Source organism: Gadus macrocephalus, chromosome 14, assembly GCF_031168955.1.
Source record: "Gadus macrocephalus chromosome 14, ASM3116895v1".
NCBI classification, from domain to species: domain Eukaryota; kingdom Metazoa; phylum Chordata; class Actinopteri; order Gadiformes; family Gadidae; genus Gadus; species Gadus macrocephalus.
Window position 1 is genome coordinate 15,877,023 of NC_082395.1, and position 21,157 is coordinate 15,898,179.

The 21,157-nt window shown below is 40.3% G+C and overlaps 1 protein-coding gene across 2 annotated transcripts in view; it reads right to left on the reverse strand.

Moving 5' to 3' along the window:
* map2k5 (mitogen-activated protein kinase kinase 5) overlaps nucleotides 1-6,575 on the reverse strand; it is a 50,073-nt gene extending 43,498 nt beyond the window's left edge. The window contains exons 1-3 of one of the 2 annotated variants that reach the window (XM_060072306.1): nucleotides 6,139-6,573; nucleotides 5,876-5,924; nucleotides 4,944-5,011 (exon numbers count right to left, since the gene is read on the reverse strand). In XM_060072306.1, coding sequence (XP_059928289.1) covers nucleotides 4,944-5,011; nucleotides 5,876-5,924; nucleotides 6,139-6,270 — 249 coding nt within the window. In that variant the 5' untranslated portion in view covers nucleotides 6,271-6,573. Of the gene's footprint in view, nucleotides 1-4,943; nucleotides 5,012-5,875; nucleotides 5,925-6,138 lie in introns of both variants that reach the window. The other variant, XM_060072308.1, reaches the window with a different exon arrangement.
* Nucleotides 6,576-21,157: the final 14,582 nt, after the last annotated feature.

Genomic DNA, 21,157 nt, shown 5'->3' on the forward strand with positions numbered 1-21,157 from the left:
CTAAGGGGAGGATAAAAGCATCGAAAGAGGTGAAAACCATTATAAGTTCGGGCATGAGGAGAGTTTCAGTTATGTCGATGGGAAGATTGTCGGTCTTCTCCACGCCAGTCGCAGGGAGCGTGACGTCACATACGAGACGTGTAGTCTTTCTCATTGTGTTTTCTCTACAGCCGTTAACTGAACATTTGCACAATAAACGGTCAAACTCTTGACATGAAAAATTATCATTTAAATCCACAAACAACATATGTGTAATCCGGGGCATATAAAGAGTCTGACCAGAAGATAATTACTTTCTCTCCTTTGAAACCCATTCATATTTTTTGATCTCATAGGTCCCATGGGCTCTACCGGAAGGGGCGTGACCTCGCCACTCTTTAGGCAAGTATTGGCCAAAGTAGAGAGTGGGAGGAGTTACATTGAAACTTACTAAATGACCAACATAAACCACCTTTTTGCAGCAAATACTTTAACAAAATTACACAATCATTACTCACAATTATTATATTACAATAGACAACCTATAATGTTCACAAATGTATCATCAATGCATGCATACAAGGCAGTCATTGAAATAGGGCATTGCATTTCAATCCGTATTGCATTTGAAACGGATTATCGTACACATTAGCTATTCATATGATAATTGTAACAATGTAATTCTTTAAATACAATGTCAGCACCTCTTTGATCCCACTGAAACCAGCAGCCTGAAAACTTATTTTACATTTAAAAAAATATTCTACAGAAATTGATTTAATCTAACCTCACCTCTATCAATTAGCATCCTTAATTAGTCGATTATTTCTTCGTAACATTTGAAATGGTTTTCTCAAATGCAGCATGTGTGAATTTTGTGAAAATGTCAGCAAACATGGAAAGGTGAATGAAGTAGCCCTTCGTCCGCGGCAATGCCTCAACAGTCTGCGCTTCTATGAGGGCAAACACTGCAAGAGTAGTGTAATGTAATTATAAGCAGAGCGTGTCTGTAATCCAAGTCCTGTCAAAAACTGCCAAGTCAGTATCATTCATGGGACCAAATGTGCCTTAACCATTAAAAAGAAAATGATATACTTTCCCTTCCAAATAATATGTGAGCTGGAGCACACCAGTCGAAATGAACGACTGCAAAGTAAGCATGTATCCGGAATAGCCCACTGGGGCCGATGTGAATTATCCTAGTGATTCTCATTTCAATGTAAATACACATCAGGAAAAGCCAAGTGCCATTTACGCACCTCTCTGAAAACTTTACCAGTGAGAAAAAATAAAAAAGCCTTAGAGGACCTTCAAAACAACGTTCCCTGGATACGAACAATGGATGGATGAATAGCACTACGGCTCAAAGTCTCTCTTGCTTCTTTGCACTAGATTGTTTTTCTCTCTCTTTCTTCTCACACACACACACACACACACACACACCAAAACAAGGGCAGCAAATTTAGCCTGATGGGGGGTAAAAGACAGAAGACGATCTCAAAACGCAGCCCGGGGGGAGTCTCATCTCTAATGAGGCAAAACTTTAAGTACTGAATAATAAATAATAAAAATTGACAGTTCATTTAGCCATCATGGTTCTTCGCTGTAAAAGCCATTACCGTAACTATACGAATATTTTCTGCCAGTACATAAAAAACTAAGCCTTGAAGTCTCTATATATGCCTCACCAGTGTAAAGGCTGCAGTAACAAATTTAATGTACATAAAATCATATCCAACGGCCATCACGTGTTGCTGAAAGTTGCAAAGAGTCACAACTCCTTTGATTATAACTTTATTATATATCCAAGTTATATATGCGTTTCGCATTTAAAAGCTGCATCATAAAAATTCTTTCTGTGAAAACCCTTGGAAATTCTATGATGTTTATGTATAAGGACTTCTGTGAGATTGGCAGGATAGTGTCAAAGGATTACATGCCGGACTCAAGACTGGGATCAAAATGGTTACATTTGCAAGTTTTATTCAAATAACAATTCAAATGAACTGCAATATCAAGCAGATGCTGTGTGAAGGAAGTTGTGTCTTTCGGATCCATTCTTGATCAGAGTCCGACTGTGTTACGGCTGCGCTTCAATATAAAGCGGGTCGCACACCAGACGAGCCGCCAAGTGCAATGTCGGGCAGCGTCCCGTAGTAGAATAGGAAAACATGTCGGGAGGATTCCATGGTCTTGTTCTGTGTTTTATTGATGGCAATTGATGCGATGTGGGCCAAGGTTTTGAACAGTGTTCGAAGTCAAAATGCGGCTTTTTGAATGCTCTTTTTGGAAAGACAACCGGCCTAAGTTCCAATGAAGACAAACTGCTTTGATCATAACACTAGAAAAAATTTTTCAATGAAATTGCATCGTAGCAGAAGCACTGTTTAGGAGCATGCAAATTAATAAATGCACTATTCTGGATGCCGTATCACCAGAAAATAAAGAAAAATATCGGAACCGGAGTATATTACCCAAATAGCAGCCTGTTATTATTAGTAGGTTACTTGTTCAACCTGTTTGTGGCAGTGGGGGATTACCATTCATTGTGGCAGACTGATATGGTCATACACCTTTTAATATAAGGTGCATTGGGATGTAGGCCGCACAACCGTAATTTGTCTGAAAATGTGTATCTAGGCCGTTGTCTATTTTCGTGTAATTATGGCACTCTTTGTGCATTGAGTGTGAATATTAAGTATAGGGGAATATGCCCCTGCATCTCATTGCAGCGACAATCCCTGCTAGAAAAAGTGCAGAAGGGAATCTGATAAGTAATGGCCAAGCACTAAGAGTTCACCACTGGACTCTGCTTGCTGCTAGATACACGGACAATATAGTACCAAAACAGCATATGGGTTGCAAAGGCGCCTGTGATAATCCGCTCTATCTCTTATAAAACAATAGCAATGAAGGGACTTCATTGATTATTTTGATGCCTAACAACTTAGGCATCTATGAACTATGCATTAGACAGAGGGACAAGGAAGGTGCAATTTATATCAGAAAGGATGAAGGATCAATTCTAACATTGACATTTGCTCTTGGTTGAGAAAAGTTGGGTCCAATATTTTCATTATTTTTCGATTCACAGGTTAACAAGTAACATAATAACAAAGTGAGTGCCAAAGTGGATTAGCCTAACAGTCAGACAATAAACATTACAGTGGAAAAGTAAGCAGTGAGGACCTTTTTTTTTTTTTACATAAGCTTTTGAGACACATTATTTGCATCCCAAAATTCAAAGATATAGATATGTCTGTGTGGGTTCAACAATGGCCAAGTTGCAAATAGACAATGCTTAATGCAAGATATTAAAAAAAATATTATTAACTTTTGTACCTCAACAAAAGACCATCTTGACTCTCCTGATGCATAAACCGAGCTGACTGAAGAATGTAATAATATATTATGATATTAAGAATTAATAACGATAGTATTAATGATTACCTGATGAATAAAGTTATTTTTATGTTGTCTAGTAGGGACTGATTGGAGCCCAACTAACAAGCACTGTCTGCAACAGGGTTCGAGTTATGATTCCATCTCTGTGGGGGTCCCTAAAAATAAATAAAAACTATAGATGTATAAATATAAGTAAATATGTAAGTTATAATGTATAACGCCGGTGATCAAGGCTGTGTATGTGCATACAATGACCACTTTCAAGTAAAGTGGACTTTTTGCCTCTGATTCACGTCTTTCCTATCCAGTGACGGACTGGGAACCAAAAAAGGCCCTGGCATTTGCACCCACCAGCGGCTCACGGGGCACGCGCGGGCCTGCGCGTGCAACTCACAGATACAACTTTTCAAGCACGGAAAAAACCCGCACCTTTGATAACCCCAGTGATGGTGAACTTCACTTTAAGTACGTACAACAAGTGCACCCAAACATAGACACATTAATGCACAACCCCAATGCAGAAAAAATCAATAGATCATCAGAGCCAGCCGCTGCATAATAAAATCATGTCTTTCCATCATGCAGTTAACAAAGTACAAAGGAGCTTGCTCTTCTCCGCAACCCTGTCATCCGAATCCAAGTTCATAAGGACCTCTGTGATGGCGACAGAGTAGGCCTATAGCTTCCAACATCCCCAAACACGCAGACGTGGTCTAGCCTACTCGATTCGGTCTTGAAATTGCAAACAAATAATCAAATAAAGTTGCTTTATTTCGAACCGGCATGTAGATTTTTTTAACATCTGACTAAGAAAATTGGCTCCAAAACAACGTAGACCGTTGTAAAAGTTGAGGGTAACCATGACTGTGATACAGAGACCCATATTTCTGGTATAAATACAGATATTTTCTCTCTGATCCGCCGGCCGGCTTAAACGGCCCAAGAGGGCCCACGGCCCCCTGGCACCCGCCAGTGTGCGAGACCGCCCAGTCTGCCACGTAACAATCGGCATTCGGCAAGTAGTCCGGTTACCCATCAACCCCAGCGTATTCGGTTGCTAAGCGACGTCAACGGCTAACTATTTCTCCTCTGATCAAAACTACCAATGGTTACAAATAAATTGTAAAAAGACACACCTTGTGAAGTTATTTTTTTGTTTCGCAAGTAGCCATGTAATAAGCGGGATAATGCTTCAGGTCGAAGAAGCAGGACACCTCTGCTTCGCGTCGGTGTCTGGTTAGCCCTGTCGGGGCATATTTACCCGATAATAACCGGCGTTCTACACATTATCCCTAACTTAACGTCAATATTACTCTGTATGTGGAAGGGTAAATAGCTTTATTAGTAATTAAAATATAATGCTGCTGTATTTTCAGAGACCCCACAGATATTTGAGTTTGATGCTTTCATGGGAGCCAGACCTCTCTCTATGGGAGCTCAGCTCCCACTGGCTCCCACCTAACTCGAACCCTGGTCTGCAACCCATAGCATAATACTTGCTTTTTCTAAACGCATTGCTGGCAATGATATACATTGAGGTACTGATTGGTTATACTCACATAAGATAACATGGCTTTAAGTTCTTCGTCACTTCTTACAGTAATTCTATCCCCAACCTCATCTTCATCTGAAAAACAGAGTGCACACATCTTTAATGACACATAAAAAAAAAACATGTTTGGGATCACGTAACAAATCTAAAGAGGCAAAGAAAAATAGCATGCATATAAATTATATTTGAATGCACAACATTTGACTGAGAACTTGTTCTATTACAGTCAGCCTACTACAACACCAACAGGATATGAAAAGCATTAAATGTAGCACAGGCGCAGAGGATTTAATCAATGCTGTATTTGTTCAATCTGCTTTCAAGGTGATCATTGAGAATGGTAGGATTTCACATTAGGTAAGGTAGGATTTTCTAATACCCATCTCATAACTCTATAGTTGAGCTAGTTTGCTAGGCTTTGTGCCTACAATAGCCAATCACTGATATAAGGGGTGATAACAACAACTTCTGACTAAAAGCACAATCTAATAAAAAATACAAATGTAAAAGGCTGCAGTACATTTAAAAAGTAGCTATACTCAATGATTAAAAAAACTGAAAAGCAATGTTACAGCCACCAACCATTTGCTAGATTAACCGTGTATTTATAAATTATAATGTCATCATAATGTTATGATTAAGAAGGGCTAAGAAACAGAATTTGTGGGTGGGGCCTTGTGGTAAATAAGTACCTATGTTTCGGGTTTATATCCCAAAGTAACAAACCGCTGTCAGCAGGTGAAATCTACAGACACGGGATGCTAAAAGTAGAGGGTTTCCATTCACAGCGGTATCTGAACTATCGTCCATCTATCTTTAATAATAATGTATCTGGACTTAAATTAAGTCGTTATTTTAGTCGTAAACAATATACTTTTTTTATTGATTCGAAATCGAGCTAAAAAAAACGACACGGAAATGTGAGGATCTGTAACTTACATTCAAATGCAGTGACTGTGGCTTCTGGCATCACATCTCTGATGGCGACCTGGAAATGGTTCAGTGTTGAAACTGTCAAATGAGCAGTTTAACAAGAGACTGTACCTACAATAGTCCAATCTTCCAAATTCTATGCTTCGATGCTAGGTATTAAAGGTAATACAAATCTTGCGCTGTTGTAGGTAGAACCAGCCTACTAGGGGGAAAAGTATGGCATAATACCTTCAGAATAAAAGTGTTTGTAATTAATTTTAAAGTCTCACCAGCAAGTCATTGAAGTTTAGAAGGGATGGACAGTCGACGGAGGAGTCCATGTCTCCACTGGGTGTTTTTATGCGGATTACTATTCCTTCGGTTTCCATTGTGTAAATGTTATTCAAAACAAGTAAAAGCATAACAGAGAAATAGGACACATCATAGTCCACCTCGAAAGCTGTCAGCTAAGAGGCTACTTTCCAGGAGTAGCTTGCTAGCGGTAGTCGCTGCATCCTGTTTTATTGCAGCACATGATGTAAGCGTGTAGAGTGAGTACTTCAGAAGAAAACATTAACAACTTTCTTTAAGAATTTGTCCTACGTTTCGATGAATTTATGACACATTGAGTTAAGGCAGATATTTAGACTGCGTGCAGCTGAAATTAAGACAACACGTTCAACCAGCATTTCCGAATCAACATCCGTTCAGTGCTTTTCAAAGTAAAGGTAATTTTCAGTATAAAAGCGTTTTTGCAGGTTTGAGTCCCGTAGTAAGGACAAGTGAATAGATAGTTGCGTTTTTAACTATTTGGTGACTAAAGAGTATAAATATTAAGAATGTATTGTATTTTTGGTTCAAAATATGAATCATATTGAAAATGTTTTGCGGCTATGAAACGAGGGTGGGCGTGTCCATTTGGTTGTTTCGCCGTGTATTAATGTAATTAATTGAGGTAGCCTCAATCGCTAGTCGTAATGCTAACGCTTAAAATTATTCAATAAAATATTGAATCTAAAGTTTCACAGACTTTCACTGACAAATAGCGTCAGTCACGGATTAAAACGGATATGTGTGACGCAGCCATTTCCAAAAATCTGTTGTTTTAGTGACGGGGCTTGCCACACATTTTTGCATCGAGGTTTTCTTCTGTATGATGGCCTCTTTTAACCCTGTCTCTCTTGTAACAACTTAATTATATTAGATATTAACCACAATCGTCATAATTCAAATGTTTTCTGATGTCACTTTTGCCGCTTTTCCACCGCACATGTAGCTCGACTCGACACGACTCGACACGACACGACTCGACACGGTAGCAACACGGGTGCTTTTCCACCGCAAATAGTACCTCCTGGACGTGGGCGGGGTCGGCTGCGCGAAAGGGCCGTGACGTATTTGTGTACGCGACGCAAACAACACATACGCAACCCACACATGGACAGAACCCACATAACAACAATGGAGGACATCGATCACATTACTATTATTAGCCGGCATGTTGAAGAAGTTGGAGAAGTGGAACATGTTGGCTGCGGCGCTGCTATGGATGTTACCAGCATGGTTGCCATGTCGCTCTCGTGACTTCGTCACACTCTCTGGCCAATCAGTCGCCGGCCGTCTGCCGACGTCACCTTTTAGCATCGGCTCAGCTCGCTTGGTACCTAGAGCGAGTAGGTACTAGAAAAAGCAGCCACTTCAGGTACCAGATACCATGGTACCGCGGTGGAAACGCAAAAAATGCGAGCTGAGTCGAGTCGTGTCGAGTCGTGTCGAGCTGGTACCATGCAGTGGAAAAGCGGCATTTTTTGATTCTATGTGGATTTGTGTGGCAAGAACCTTTACAGATCTTTAATAAACTAAAAGTCTAAAGAAAATATCCATCTTACACCAAGGCAACAAGATAATTATTATACAACTTCCTATTATACTAAATTACCTGTATGTACTCTTTCTCAAAAGAAAGAATTTATTTGCCTTGGATTTTTTTTTTGTTATGCATGAATGGACCACGTAATATTGATGTTCTGAAAGGTTATTGAATCCATCCAAGGTGTTTTTACTTTAACATTTATCGTACATTGCCGGAGCTCAATCAATACTTGTAAGAGATGTTTCAGCAACAGAGACGGCATGATAAGTAGTGAAAAGACTTCCTTACAGCCTTGATGATCCATTTATAAAAGCAGAATGGGAGCTTGCTTATGGTGTGCCACAAGACCAAGAATTATGAAGACGTCAAGGACTGTTCTCTCCCTTTCCATTTTTTGTTGAGTTGCTCTGCCATAGATTAACATTGGTGTTTAAAGATTTCCACTAGACATGAGACATTACTCATAAGTATGTAATTAAATGTACAACGGAGAAAATGTAGCCTAAAACTTGTTGGTCATTACCGCCTTGTCCCCTCTCTCTCTCTCTCTCTCTCTCTCTCTCTCTCTCTCTCTCTCTCTCTCTCTCTCTCTCTCGCACCAAAAAGAGCTCTGATTGCAGTTCTTAGAAACAAGACATTGATCCTTTGGTGGAGTGAAGCCTTATTTTCTGTTAATTTACTGCCCTGTGTTCACCGAGACGATACCTAAGTCTGTTGACCGGGGTTATGTTTAATGATAAGCAGCTGTTAAAGCTCCTTCTATCTCCCTGTTGTTGCCCAGACCTGGCAAGACAAGCAGCACTGGAAAACAATAGCATGCTATTGCTTTTGTGTTGGCTGTGCTGTGCTGGCTATTGCTTAAGGTTGGGTTTCACTGGCTCCAATCCCTGGGCCAGCTAAAACAAAAGTCTATACCCATGACTGCCCTGAGGCTGAACTTCTTTATCATTGGCTATAGGTTTTAAAGTTTTTTTAACTAATGGGTTGCATTCATTCTACCCCTGCCTCAAATGCATTACAGGTTACTGGGTAAATACAACTTTCAATGTCCCTTCTCTATAAATGTCCTATTCTAACTAAGTCAACATTGGGAGAAAGCTTAAATAGGGACAAGTTAAATTGTATTGTGAGGTTAAGCTAGCCCCAAGGAGTGCCTGTATTTAATTCACATTGTCCCAACAAAGGACAGGATTATGGTCATTGAGCAAAAATAATAATCACTGAAATAATGAGAGGTTTATTAAGGAGACAAAGTAGGAAGCAGATCTTTGTCTCTTTAATCCGTGTAACCTATTACTTTTCAAAACGGATATGGTTGGATACACCTGCATCATTTAGACAGTCCTCCAAGCCCAATGCATAGATCCATGTTAAACCTTTTTGCCATTGAGTAAAGCTATACCGGCGACTGGAGGGGAAAGGACCTATTAATTTCCATGTAATGCTTGAAATTATTACCTTGTGTAATTGTTACAGGAGAGTAAAGGTGAAAACAAAGCAAGGCTATCAGGCACTCTGATTAGTGCGGTGGCCAGCATTGCCCCCCTGATGAAAAATAGGAGATCTATATGGCATTTTGTCAAACATTCTCTCAGAGGACTTGACGTTAGGGCCTTCTGCTTAAGGGGAGCAACTCGGACGAAGCCAAGTCAGCAATCCACATTATCAGAAATCAAACACCTGACGTGGCGAAAAGGGGGAGGGTGGGCAGAGAAGTCCAGCATCTACTGTCTGGTAATTAAAGGCCATTTCATCAGGCCTCCTCTTTCCACCATGGTTCCGTTCTCGCTATTGACAAGCTGCTTAGTGCCGACTGAGCTCAGTTTGACTCTAAATATATGAGGCACACTTATTTAACTTTCAAGGAAAACAGGGTAAACAAGTAAATAAGGCCTCAACCAGATCCATCAGGACAAGATACAATAAATAATAAGAATGTCCCTTCCTTGCCAGGTGCTGTTGCAGGGTTTCTTAAGACACATAGTGAACTGTTTTTATTTGATATATATTATTAATGAGAAATATTGCAACGATAACACAATCATTTTTGAACTTGAATTATTACAACAACTATTGATCTTCTTGTTTTATCAATGTTGCTGCTATTACTGTTGCTGTTACTGACAATAGGAAAAATGACAAAATAAAATCTGTTTTAAATGTACATTATTTATTGTCATACACAGATCATTTTCATATACATACTGTAATAGCTACACGGTCCTGATAGTTATCAGGGCCGTACTGACTAAGCAATACTGATATTACAAGGTAAGAGATTTATGGCCCCTTATACACAGCAAGAAAACCTCTCTTTCTTTGACAATGTTCATTATTATGCAAAATGTCAGTAGCTGTTTACTGTCCACCAATCAGACACTTTTAATGGAATTTCCTCAAGTGAGACTAAAGGAACCCGCTAGTCTTCGCTATAGACCTGTGCATATACTGTAAATGTGTGTTTTTGGTTCCCAGCAGGAATTTAGAGGTAGGTTACAACTCAGGTGGATAAGAAGCCTGAAGCTGAAATAGAGACGTGTCTTCCCGGCCTTGAAGCCTGAAGCTTATTGTTTATTGATGCTGCCAAAAACCGTACTCAGATCAATACGATCGTTGTCACACGGGGCCTTCAACACACAGGCTCCAAATTGAGGTCAGGATAAGTAGAATAACTGCTGGTCGGCATGACGTGAATGGCCAGACGCTAAACTATTGTTCGTGGTACCTTTCCTTTATCAAGTTCATCTTGGAGTTAACCTGCGATGAGAAATATGGTTGAGCATAGTGAATTGGCGGTGTAAGAATGATGGGAAAAATCTGTTGGATTTGGTGAAAAGATAAACAGGATGAGTGACATTGCTAGCTTAACCTCAAATCTCCCTTCTTTTGCTGTCATACTTTCCCCCCAAAGGGAGAGTTGTCCCATGGTATTGTGCCCTTCCTGTTTGTTATACTTAAGAAGGAAATGCTTCTTGTGCTGTAGTCAGTGACTTGGATGGCTGACGCGGCCAATGAAGACAGGAGAGAGTTAACCGTTTTATGCACCGAGCAGAAAGAGCTCTAGAAGCTTCCATGTGAGAATAATTGGTAGGGATACTTGATACTTAAACAAATGCAATGCCCGAAAATGAAGAACATCAACTACATGAATTTTTTTCAAAACATCCTTCTTGCTATTATTAATGTTCATAGCTGTCTTACATTATCGTTTCATAAGTGGATTTAAAAGTGAAAATTATCATCTGATGATCTCCAAAAAGAAAAAAGCTAAACAATCTCAATGACATTATTGCAATTCTGTAATATAAACAAGATAAAAGTACAATGAAAGCAATGTAAAACTAGTTATTAGCAGCAGCAACAACATCAACATCGTAACATTATATACACGCGCTTGCATATGTGCACGAGTCTGACCTCTCTCTAACCACACAGTGCTTTGGTGCACAGTGTCAGGTGGCCTGTTTGTCAGCTAAAATATTCATCAAATAGATCAGCGGAAAGTCTGGCTTTCTATTCAGCTGACAACTGCAGGTCAATAATTGATACTGAATAGGGCCATAGTAAATGAATGTGTGCAACGGTCCTTCTTGATTCGTAGGCAACTTCAATAGGTCCTGTGGTACAGAAGTACATTGAGATGGATGAGGTACACATTTCTAAGATTAATATTGAAGTTTATGTGATGATTCATATCTATTTTTGTCATATCTCATTATAATGTGGCTATAGTTTGGACTTATTAGCAAAGTGAATAAGAAATGTCATTAAATAAGAAATAATAACAGTATTTAATTATAACACACTTTTGATGAATATTCATTTATACAAATATACCAAACACAAATACATAGACACACACACGCAAATCAGAACAGTGGCATTTTATTGATTATAGGAGTGATAGGTCTGAATAGGTCACCTGGGATGCTACTAAACTAACTACAGCCGTCATTGTTAAAATACAAAATGTTCCAATTTAAAATGTAGACAGGCAATCACTTTGTTCAGAACCTTACCTTTCAAACATTCTTGGTAGGTAAAGTAAAAAAAATGGAATACGTACATTCCGCTTTTTATTATTTTACTTTGTATAGTTCATAAAAAACATTGCAAATTGTTTGTAAAGAGAATAACTAATATTTTCATTAGAATAGAAGGGTGTCTCTTCTAGGGGTAGTGATTTTTCAGTACAGTAAACTGATGTATTAGCAAAGCTTATACGGTCACTTCTCTGTACTGTCTAATCTCTTATACTCAAAATTAGCATAACATCAAAAATAACCACGCACGCACGCACGCACGCACGCACGCACGCACGCACGCACGCACGCACGCGCGCGCGCGCGCGCACACACACACACACACACACACACACACACACACACACACACACACACACACACACACACACACACACACACACACACACACACACACACACACACACACACACACACACACACACACTATGCTTCTGTCAAATGCTTCTGTCACTTTGCAGCTTGTGATGACATAGAACAAGTCTTAATCATTATAATGCAATAAAAAATATACATTGTACAAATTGTTCTGGCAATTGCACTTCCGCTATGCTTGCGCACATGTTCCTTGCACAGATGGAATTTCAGCTTTGCAAAAGGGTTTTGAGTTGCCAGCTTTCTCACCACCGCTCAACATATTTTTGGGGACTATCAAAGCCACATCCATCACCACATCACACAGGTCTTTATTGCAAATAAATCGGAAATATTCATTTGGTATTTAGTATTCTCTTCCCTCTGTGTCCGTGTGCATGTGTGCACACAAATGTGTGTCTGTATCTGTGTGCATTTGTGTGTGTGTATGGGTGAGTGAGTGTGTGTGTGAGTGTGTGTGCGTGTGTGTTTGCGTGTGCGTGCATGCGTGCGTGCGTGTGTGCGTATGTGTGCACGTGTGTGTGTGTGTGTGTGTGTGTGTGTGTGTGTGTGTGTGTGTCCACTTCCTTATTGTGGGGACATAACAAAGCCCTCTGAAATACAAGCTCCAGGGTTCTTACCTGGATATTTCGGCCCCCCACATTTTCATTAAAAATGACAATCCAGCAGCTGGGGCTCGGTTACACTACAATGTGCCGGCGATATACAAGGGCAAACATATGCGACCTAGGCCCAGCCCCTCCAAATACGCCCAAAGATAGATCTTTTTATCCTCAGTCTTTTACAACAGGTTTGACTGCAAATAGATCTGGGCCATGTGCAAAGAATGCTGTCCTTCTGTGTCCGATGCTGAGGATGCGGTTGCCTTTCTCTGGTGTTTTTCTATGAACCAGATGTTGCTGGCCTGCAGTTTGTGCCCCTCATATATACATATATATTCTCTGCTATGTTTAACAATGTCTTATTTGGAAAAATTGGTGGAGAAAGTTTGGCTTGTATGCCTCTCTAGCGGGGCATAGTTATTGTTATTCTATTTCTTGTCTGCTCATTTCCCATGCATCATTTAACATATCCATGAAGATAAACAGGTGAAATGAAAAAAATGAAATCCGTTCATTCTATTAACTTTATATCTAATCTTGTACATTATGAAGTAGCTTTATGTATAACATCTATGTCCTCAATGGACATGTCACTAGGAAATGGCCTTGCACTTGAGGTGAAATATGGCACCTATCCATTCCCATGGTTATGATTTTTATTCTGTCTGGGTCCAAGCAGCTCCGGTGAGAGGCAGGAGTAAAGTAGCAATGTAATTACAGGTCATAAGTTCACCACCTTAGAACCACAGCAGGTGCACCGAGAGCTGTACTTGTCAAGCACTCGGATAGGTATACACCACTGCACATAGAGGTGAGAGCGTGTGTGTGTGTGTGTGTGTGTGTGTGTGTGTGTGTGTGTGTGTGTGTGTGTGTGTGTGTGTGTGTGTGCATACAACACAAAACAAAGGAACATAGTACACTTATGCACATGCACACTTATAATGTTGTACTCAGTAAGACATGGTATATCCATGTCTTACTGCCCCCTAGTGGTAGATTAGAGAGCAGGAACCTGCCAGCAAATGTCAAAATATCTGGTGCATTAATCACCTTGCTTGGAAGGCTTCAATTCAGATTTGAAGTAGATTATATTAGCACAATTTCGTCTGTATTCTTCATTTGCCCACACACATCTAATTGGGGGTAAACCCTAAACATGCAAATAAACCCAATGTACCGGCACAATGTGTTTAAGACAAAATGTATTACAAGATTAAACACATAGAAACGTGGTCATCGTACTCTACCAAAATAATTTAAGGGTAACAGGGTTTTGAAAAACTGAAAAATATAAAATTGTACAATATTTGAGTCAGTGAGACAGTTACAATTATTAATATACCACATCGGCTTGGTCAAATGGAAATGGTGGCCTAATTAACCCTAATCTTTTATCTAAATCTAAAATTTCCTTCTGTTTTGTATGCAATGACTTTATATCTCTCAATATATAAATGTTTCTACTCTGAGGTGAGGGGTCATGCCTTTAAAAGGGGGATTACTCCATCCAACCCAATAAGAGAGAACAGTCTATATGTCTTTGCATCACTTCACCATCCTTCAGCCAGCCCCGCCCTTCTTCTCTTCCGCCTCCCAACTATTGGTCCCAGGGGACCACTTGAAACCTGGCTGTATTGTGTGTGCTGTGTATGTTGGGGGAGAGCGCGGTGCACGTGGGCTTGTGAGTATGCTTTGGGTGTCCTGTACATGTGTGTTGCTGTGAATGAGACACTGTATCAGTTAAAATATTGTGATTTATTATTTATGTACTATTTAATTATTCTGCCATTGCATTTTTGTGTGTGTGTGTGTGTGTGTGTATTTATCATAGCATCACTGTCCAGTCTTCAATACATACATAAAATAAAGATGTTGTTCTGTCGGATGAAAAGGCAAGTTATGTGTGTCCGTCTATGTCAACGGTTGTGTGTGCGTGCGTGTGCGTGTGCGCGCGTGTGTGTGTGTGTGTGTGTGTGTGTGTGTGTGTGTGTGTGTGTGTGTGTGTGTTTGTGTGTGTGTGTGTGTGTGTGTGTGTTCGTGTGTACGTGTGTTTGTATGTATCTGGTGTATGTTTGTGTGCGTGTGTGTGTGCGTATTTCTTTCTCTGTGTGTGTCTGTGTGTGCATGTCAGTCTGAGGGTGGTGCAGAGTGAGGCGGGGAGTGATTGACACTACACGAGTGTCTCTAACCCAGAGGGACTGGGGAGGGAACAGCCATTCAATGTGGCTGCTCATTATCAGTGTGTCACGCTGCATTGTGTCATCCTCTACCTCTGAGACAAAACACACACCTGTCATGCACACACACACAGCAACCTCCCCACACACACACACACACACACACACACACACACACACACACACACACACGCCCTTTACCTAGTCATTGACAAATGCCTATCTAAGACAATCAATTGAACAATCAATTGCAGGCCAACTGGCAATCCTCCTGCAATCAATACGGCGCTAGTTGCCTGGCTCTGGGAGTGCCACAATGGCTGTGGCACTTAATTAAGTTGTTAATTGCTGTGTTAAGCTTTCTCATGTACCTTCCCTAGACAGTAATTGAGAGTGGCCGGACAATTCGCCGATCGGCAGTACTATGCTAAATTTAATCACAAATCCAAGTAATGACAACAGCCTTAATACAACATGCAAAGAAAATCACTGCAGTGTCTGTTGAGTGGGTGGGAAATAGCAAGCACTTGTTCTAGCATCAGTGCGAGAGCCGGGCATAATTCAATCTCTCCTACTGAGAGAGATTAATGGCTGTAATTTACAGTAATAGCCAGACCTGCAGAAAACTTCAATGGGATTTGTTCATTAAACATTTTTCTGCTGCCCATGGATGATGTCATGCAGACCAAGTCAATTGGACACTAATCAGCATTTTTACTTATGTTGAATATGTGTTTTCCTCTTCCATTACTCCTAGTTGAATCAATATTTATGAACATTGCATATATTACATATATCAATGGAGTACAAAGTTTTTACTGAGCTAATGTGAGCATCGTCATTTTTATTACATACATACATTTTATTGCACGTTATCTCAGAACCCAAACAGACTTTAAGTTTCAAATGCCACACTTTCTTCTCACAACGATGAACAAGAAAGAGGCAAAGTTAAGTTGCCAAATAATCATCTCAACCGTGGGTGGCAGAACTTGAAAACACAGTGTGTGCCCAATATTGAAGTGGTGGAGGTTTTAAAGTTAATGTTAGTTAGTTATACTTTTGTCACTGGTGGTAAAGTGCTCCACTCTCGGTGATGCGGCATGGCTCCCCTGATTTTCGGAGCCATATGCACTGACTGAAAAACAACTGGGTTTGACTCCCATAATGTGGGTCACTCCCTGTCCCATCCAACTAAGCTGAATAGGTTTGAGGTTGCGCTACAGTCAGTGTTTAACGATAACATGTGTGTTAGCCGAAACGAATTGTACCTTGAAAATCCCTTAAAGTAGGACGATTCTAAATGGGCATAGCAATAGGTTAAAGAATGTCTTGGGTCCAAGACAGGGATAGTCATGGTTCATTTATTATAATGTGGGGAAAAGATGCTGTAGTAAATATACCTAAATGGCATAAATGGACTCAAGGAATGCTTTCCCTTAAGGCACCCTTACATAAAAAAGTGCTGGAGCAAAGAGATAAAAAGAAAGAGTTCAGTAAATTGGAAAACCTTCTCCTAAATGGAACGTGAAAGGATGAAGACTAGAAGTAGGGTCTCAAATATTACTTATACAGTGTGGAACCTCTCAATGTAGGGGGCACTAATATTATTTTCTGCTCTTTGTTTCTATTCATAATTAAAAAGTTCTAAGAATATGGATTTATTTACAATATTCAGACAAAAAGCATGACAAGATTTCAAAAGATACCACCCTCATGAATATAGTGACATCAAGATGAGAGACAGTTTGACCACAGAGGCTGAAAGACAACTGTTTATTGAGTTTTTGATAAAGAGCAAAGCTTTCCGAATCCGACAAACTAACATAACTATCTTGATTGTTTTTTTATTGAAGGAACTGGGTTCCTTCAATATGAGATTCATTTCAGCAGAAAGCTTCTCATACTTGACTCAAGTCTGGGCTCATATGTAAGCATCCGGCTGGTTTTTACACAGTTGTGTACTGCTTGATATAAAAGCACTGCATGTGGAGGACATACATTTGCTCTTCAGTCATGTATAAACAATACTTCAACCATTTGATAAAATACAAACAAACACGTCATGCCAGGAGAAGGTTAACCTTTTCCTGCTTTTATATTATTCCCTATATTATAGTAACTCCGGTGGCCACGAAACAGGGACAACCCTGGAGATTTAAGCGCATGCATTAGCGCCATCCTGTTGTTCTGCTCAGGTGTGAGCAACGCAATCAACAGTTAAACATAATTATACCAGTTGATTCCATGTGTGTTTCAACAATGAAAAGAAAGTCAAATTAACCGAATTATCAATGTTCCTGTAGGAGTTTTTGTGATCAAATCAAACACACAGCTTCCTCCTCCGGCGCCGCCGCGCTCCTTAGCGCGCAGGGCGCGAGGGCGGCGCGCGAATCAAACTGCAGACCGCCTTGCCACCGGAAACCAAATCAGACCGCAGCTGGCTAATGCTGTTATGATGTCATTAAGACGGGCCTTGATGTCTCCACTCCAACCATCTTCTCTGATCCCATTACTGCCAGCGCTCCGCTGGATCTCAGAGTGGTGTAGGGCCTATTGCAGAAGTCCCAGGTTGTTGTTTTTTTTCTCCCCCTCATCCTTTCAAGAAACTATTCAAAACACAGTAGGGGGGTTGAACATTTGTATCAACAATCATCGCAGGGAAAATTATAGGCCTAAGTATACAAGCAGGAGTGCTACAATTTGGCGAATGCAAATTGCTACCGAGGAAATCAGCGTTTCGACACGACCACGTGATGGAGCTCACGTGAAGGGGGAAGCAGCGTCTTCCTCCATCCGCTTCCCGCGGCCTCACTGGCGCGACGCGGCTCTTTGGAGACCTGATAAGAATGGGGTTGGTGTAGTGGAGCATGGAAAGTGGAGAAGGATCCACAGCGGGACAGTGAGGAACAACTTGCGCTGCTCTAGGCTCTGTGAGCAGGCTTGCCATTGATTAAAACAGCAAGGTGTGCAATAAAGTGCAAGCCAAAGTGCTGCTTTCCATATGGACTCGAACCCTTAGGCTCTGACCACCAATTGGGCCCCTCTGCCTTTTTCAGTGTCGCTGTTCTCCTTTCAGCCCCGTTCTCCTCCCCCCCTCCGGGTCCCCAGATGGTGGAAACCATTTCAAGCCTCTCTCTTTTTGCTCTCTGGTCAGATGGTGAAAACCATTTCCAACATCGCACTCTCTCTCCCCCCTGCTAGTCTACAGCCACAAAGGGCCTTGGCCATGGTACAACCATTTACTCCAGTAATTAACGGCACCCATAGCACAACAATTACTATCATTGGGTAGTAAGCCTCTTCGCTTAGAGGACACACATGCATATAAACACGTGTACCCCAAGCACACACACACACACACACACACACACACACACACACACACACACACACACACACACACACACACACACACACACACACACACACACACACACACACACACACACACACACACACACACTGCAGCTTGAATTAGAAGAGAAGCTAATGTCCAGGAGCGGTAAAATAAAATGGAAATAACCATCAACAAATTGGTGAAAACAACAAGCTGGCATTACAGCAATGATTACTGATAATTAGAAGACACAAAGCTCTCCTCCTATCTAGTGGCAAAACACTGTAATTACCGCCATGACAGAAAATCAAAGGCTACTTTGTAAGCGGCAGGAAAAATTTACATTTTGGACCCCCAAAGCTGTATGTCCTGTTTAGAAACATATTAAATCAATGCATTGCTAACCGGCGGGCATAAATACATCCGCGTCTGAAGGCGCTCTTTATAGCGAGAGAGAAAAAGGTGGGTTTCAATGTCCCTGTAATGTGGCATGTCTAATAGTATCATTTTATGCTAAATGTCGGCTACACCCCTTTTGTCAAAGAGTGATGCAATTAAAGGCACTCTTATTTTAGAAAAAAAATTCAAGGGTTTTAGAGCGAAGATCAAAGCATGTTTTACATAGTGCATTGTTGCAGGACAGCCATCGTTTATTATAGTTTCGACCTAGGGCTATTTCAAACTAAATGTTTTGGCTACTGGGAAGGACGTAGGCCTACACTAATTAAGGTATAGACATAATGCACGTTGATGTTAATTGATATTGTGTAAGTCTTATGCAGTTGAATAGCCTCCTCTACTGTAATTTGGTGATGGCTGCGTAATATTTACAATAGTTAACCTATTAATAATAACTCATTCACATATTAATTCAACCGTCTGCAATCTTATGAAGTCGCCAACATTGTTTTGTGTAGCCTATTCGAAAAAAATGTTTTATCGACCAAAATGGTCTTGAAAAAATGATACGCTCTAATGATGTTGTGTATTCCTATTCTTATTTTCAGCTTGACAAAGTTTGTCTGAATGTCCCCTCCCAAGAAGTGAAATGTGAAGTGAAGTTTGAATATGCAGCTTTTCCATAGATGCATTCAAAAGAAGAGATAGGCCTATACTTTTAACTGTATCAAGACGTAAAATATCAATTTAAGAGCCTAATAATGCGGACACTCATTTTACTGTAGGCCTATTTGTTTTTTCACTTGATAAAATGATTTGTTTAAAAAATTGGCTTTGACCCACTTTTACAAAATGTATCAAAATCTGCGAGAGTCGAACAACCCGCCAATTTCTCTCATCTTTGACAATGGCTTTCTTGTGAATACAACTAATTACTTCACATCTGTATTTATTTGATCCGCGTGGAATCCTTCCTTCTGTCACCACCAGCACCGAGCTATGCCAGCTTGGACTAACAGTGATTTATCTCAGTGACACTTCTGGCGCAATTTCACATTGAAGCGGTTCAAAAATCAATAGGGGAAACATGGGGGGAAACGCAGGGAGTAGAAACGCTTTCCCGCCCTCAGCAGAACTGTCGTGCATAAAGCATAACATAAAGTACGACGAGGCTCGCAGGTTTGCTAAATCAGCATGAGTATCGGGAAATATACAAGCTGTTTGGAATTGTAGATACAATGAATATTTTCTGGAGCCAGGGATCCAATCCAGATTACTGACATGCCAATACTTCTGTCGTAGGCCGATCTGGTAATTTAAAGACAAAACATCAGCTTCTACTGACCTCTGTTGTAAATGAAGGGAACTGTAGAGAGATTGGCGTGTGTGTGCGTGTGCGTGTTTGTGCGTGCGAGAGAGTATGTGTGCACGTGCCTGCGTGTGTCTGTCTACTCTAAAACCATAGGATTTGGAACCAAAACTCCATTCCCATGCTGCACTTCAATGACAGAATTGAAGAATCATTTATTGTTAACTTTACTATGTCTTGTCAAACTGATTTGATTTGACACGTTTATAATGTTTCGTATCACATTTTTCTTAATGCAAAGATGCATCAGAGGAAGGATATCACGTTGATCATTTGTTGTGCAGATACAAATTAATCGACGGCATGTGTGAAAACCACATTATTAAATATTTACCCTTAAAGATATGTTTTAATGCTCTTCCTGGAGCACTTCCTACTGTCACATTAACTTAATGACATAATCTCCACAGTGACTCCCAAAGGCAACATACATGGGGTGGGGTGGGGAGAAGTAAATCAAGGTCTTCATAAATGATATTTCTTAAGTAATCCCTGAGCTAAATTGCCTAAAGGTGATAGCTGTTATTTGTAAAGCATGCATATAATTATATAGTTAAATTAAAACAAATTTACATGATATTCTCGGTTATTTAAACGCAACTTGAGAAAAAAACAAGACCACAACTTCTTAATTATTCTTGTTCACACTGCATTTCCCATGCTCTCTGTCGCCTTAAGTGAAAATACACACTCCCATCTGTTTGTAATTAGAACAAAATAATTTCAGTTGTTGTAGCTAATCATTTCCACTGCACATTTGATTAAAACTAGTGCAGCAGTTGAGCAAGTTTGATTTTCCCTGTGATGCCTATCAGGTTTTTATAAAAAATGATAATAAAAAACAGCAACGCTCGGGCAACTGTTCAAGCCAAGCTGGTGAAGGGAAATGAAAAATATAAAAGCCTATATAGACCAATTGGCCTATAACCAATTCCCTAATAGGCTATTCCCCATGAAGGGTTGTAATTAAAGCATTTCCCAGCTATCATTTATATCTATCTATATTTTATTTTTATGCCTGATCACAACATTTAATTACATTTGGCATGCAGAGATAACCAAACATGGGATTGAATCCTGCCCTGCATTATGTTCAGTCACGAGAGTCCCTGATGGGCCCGTCAAGCCTAT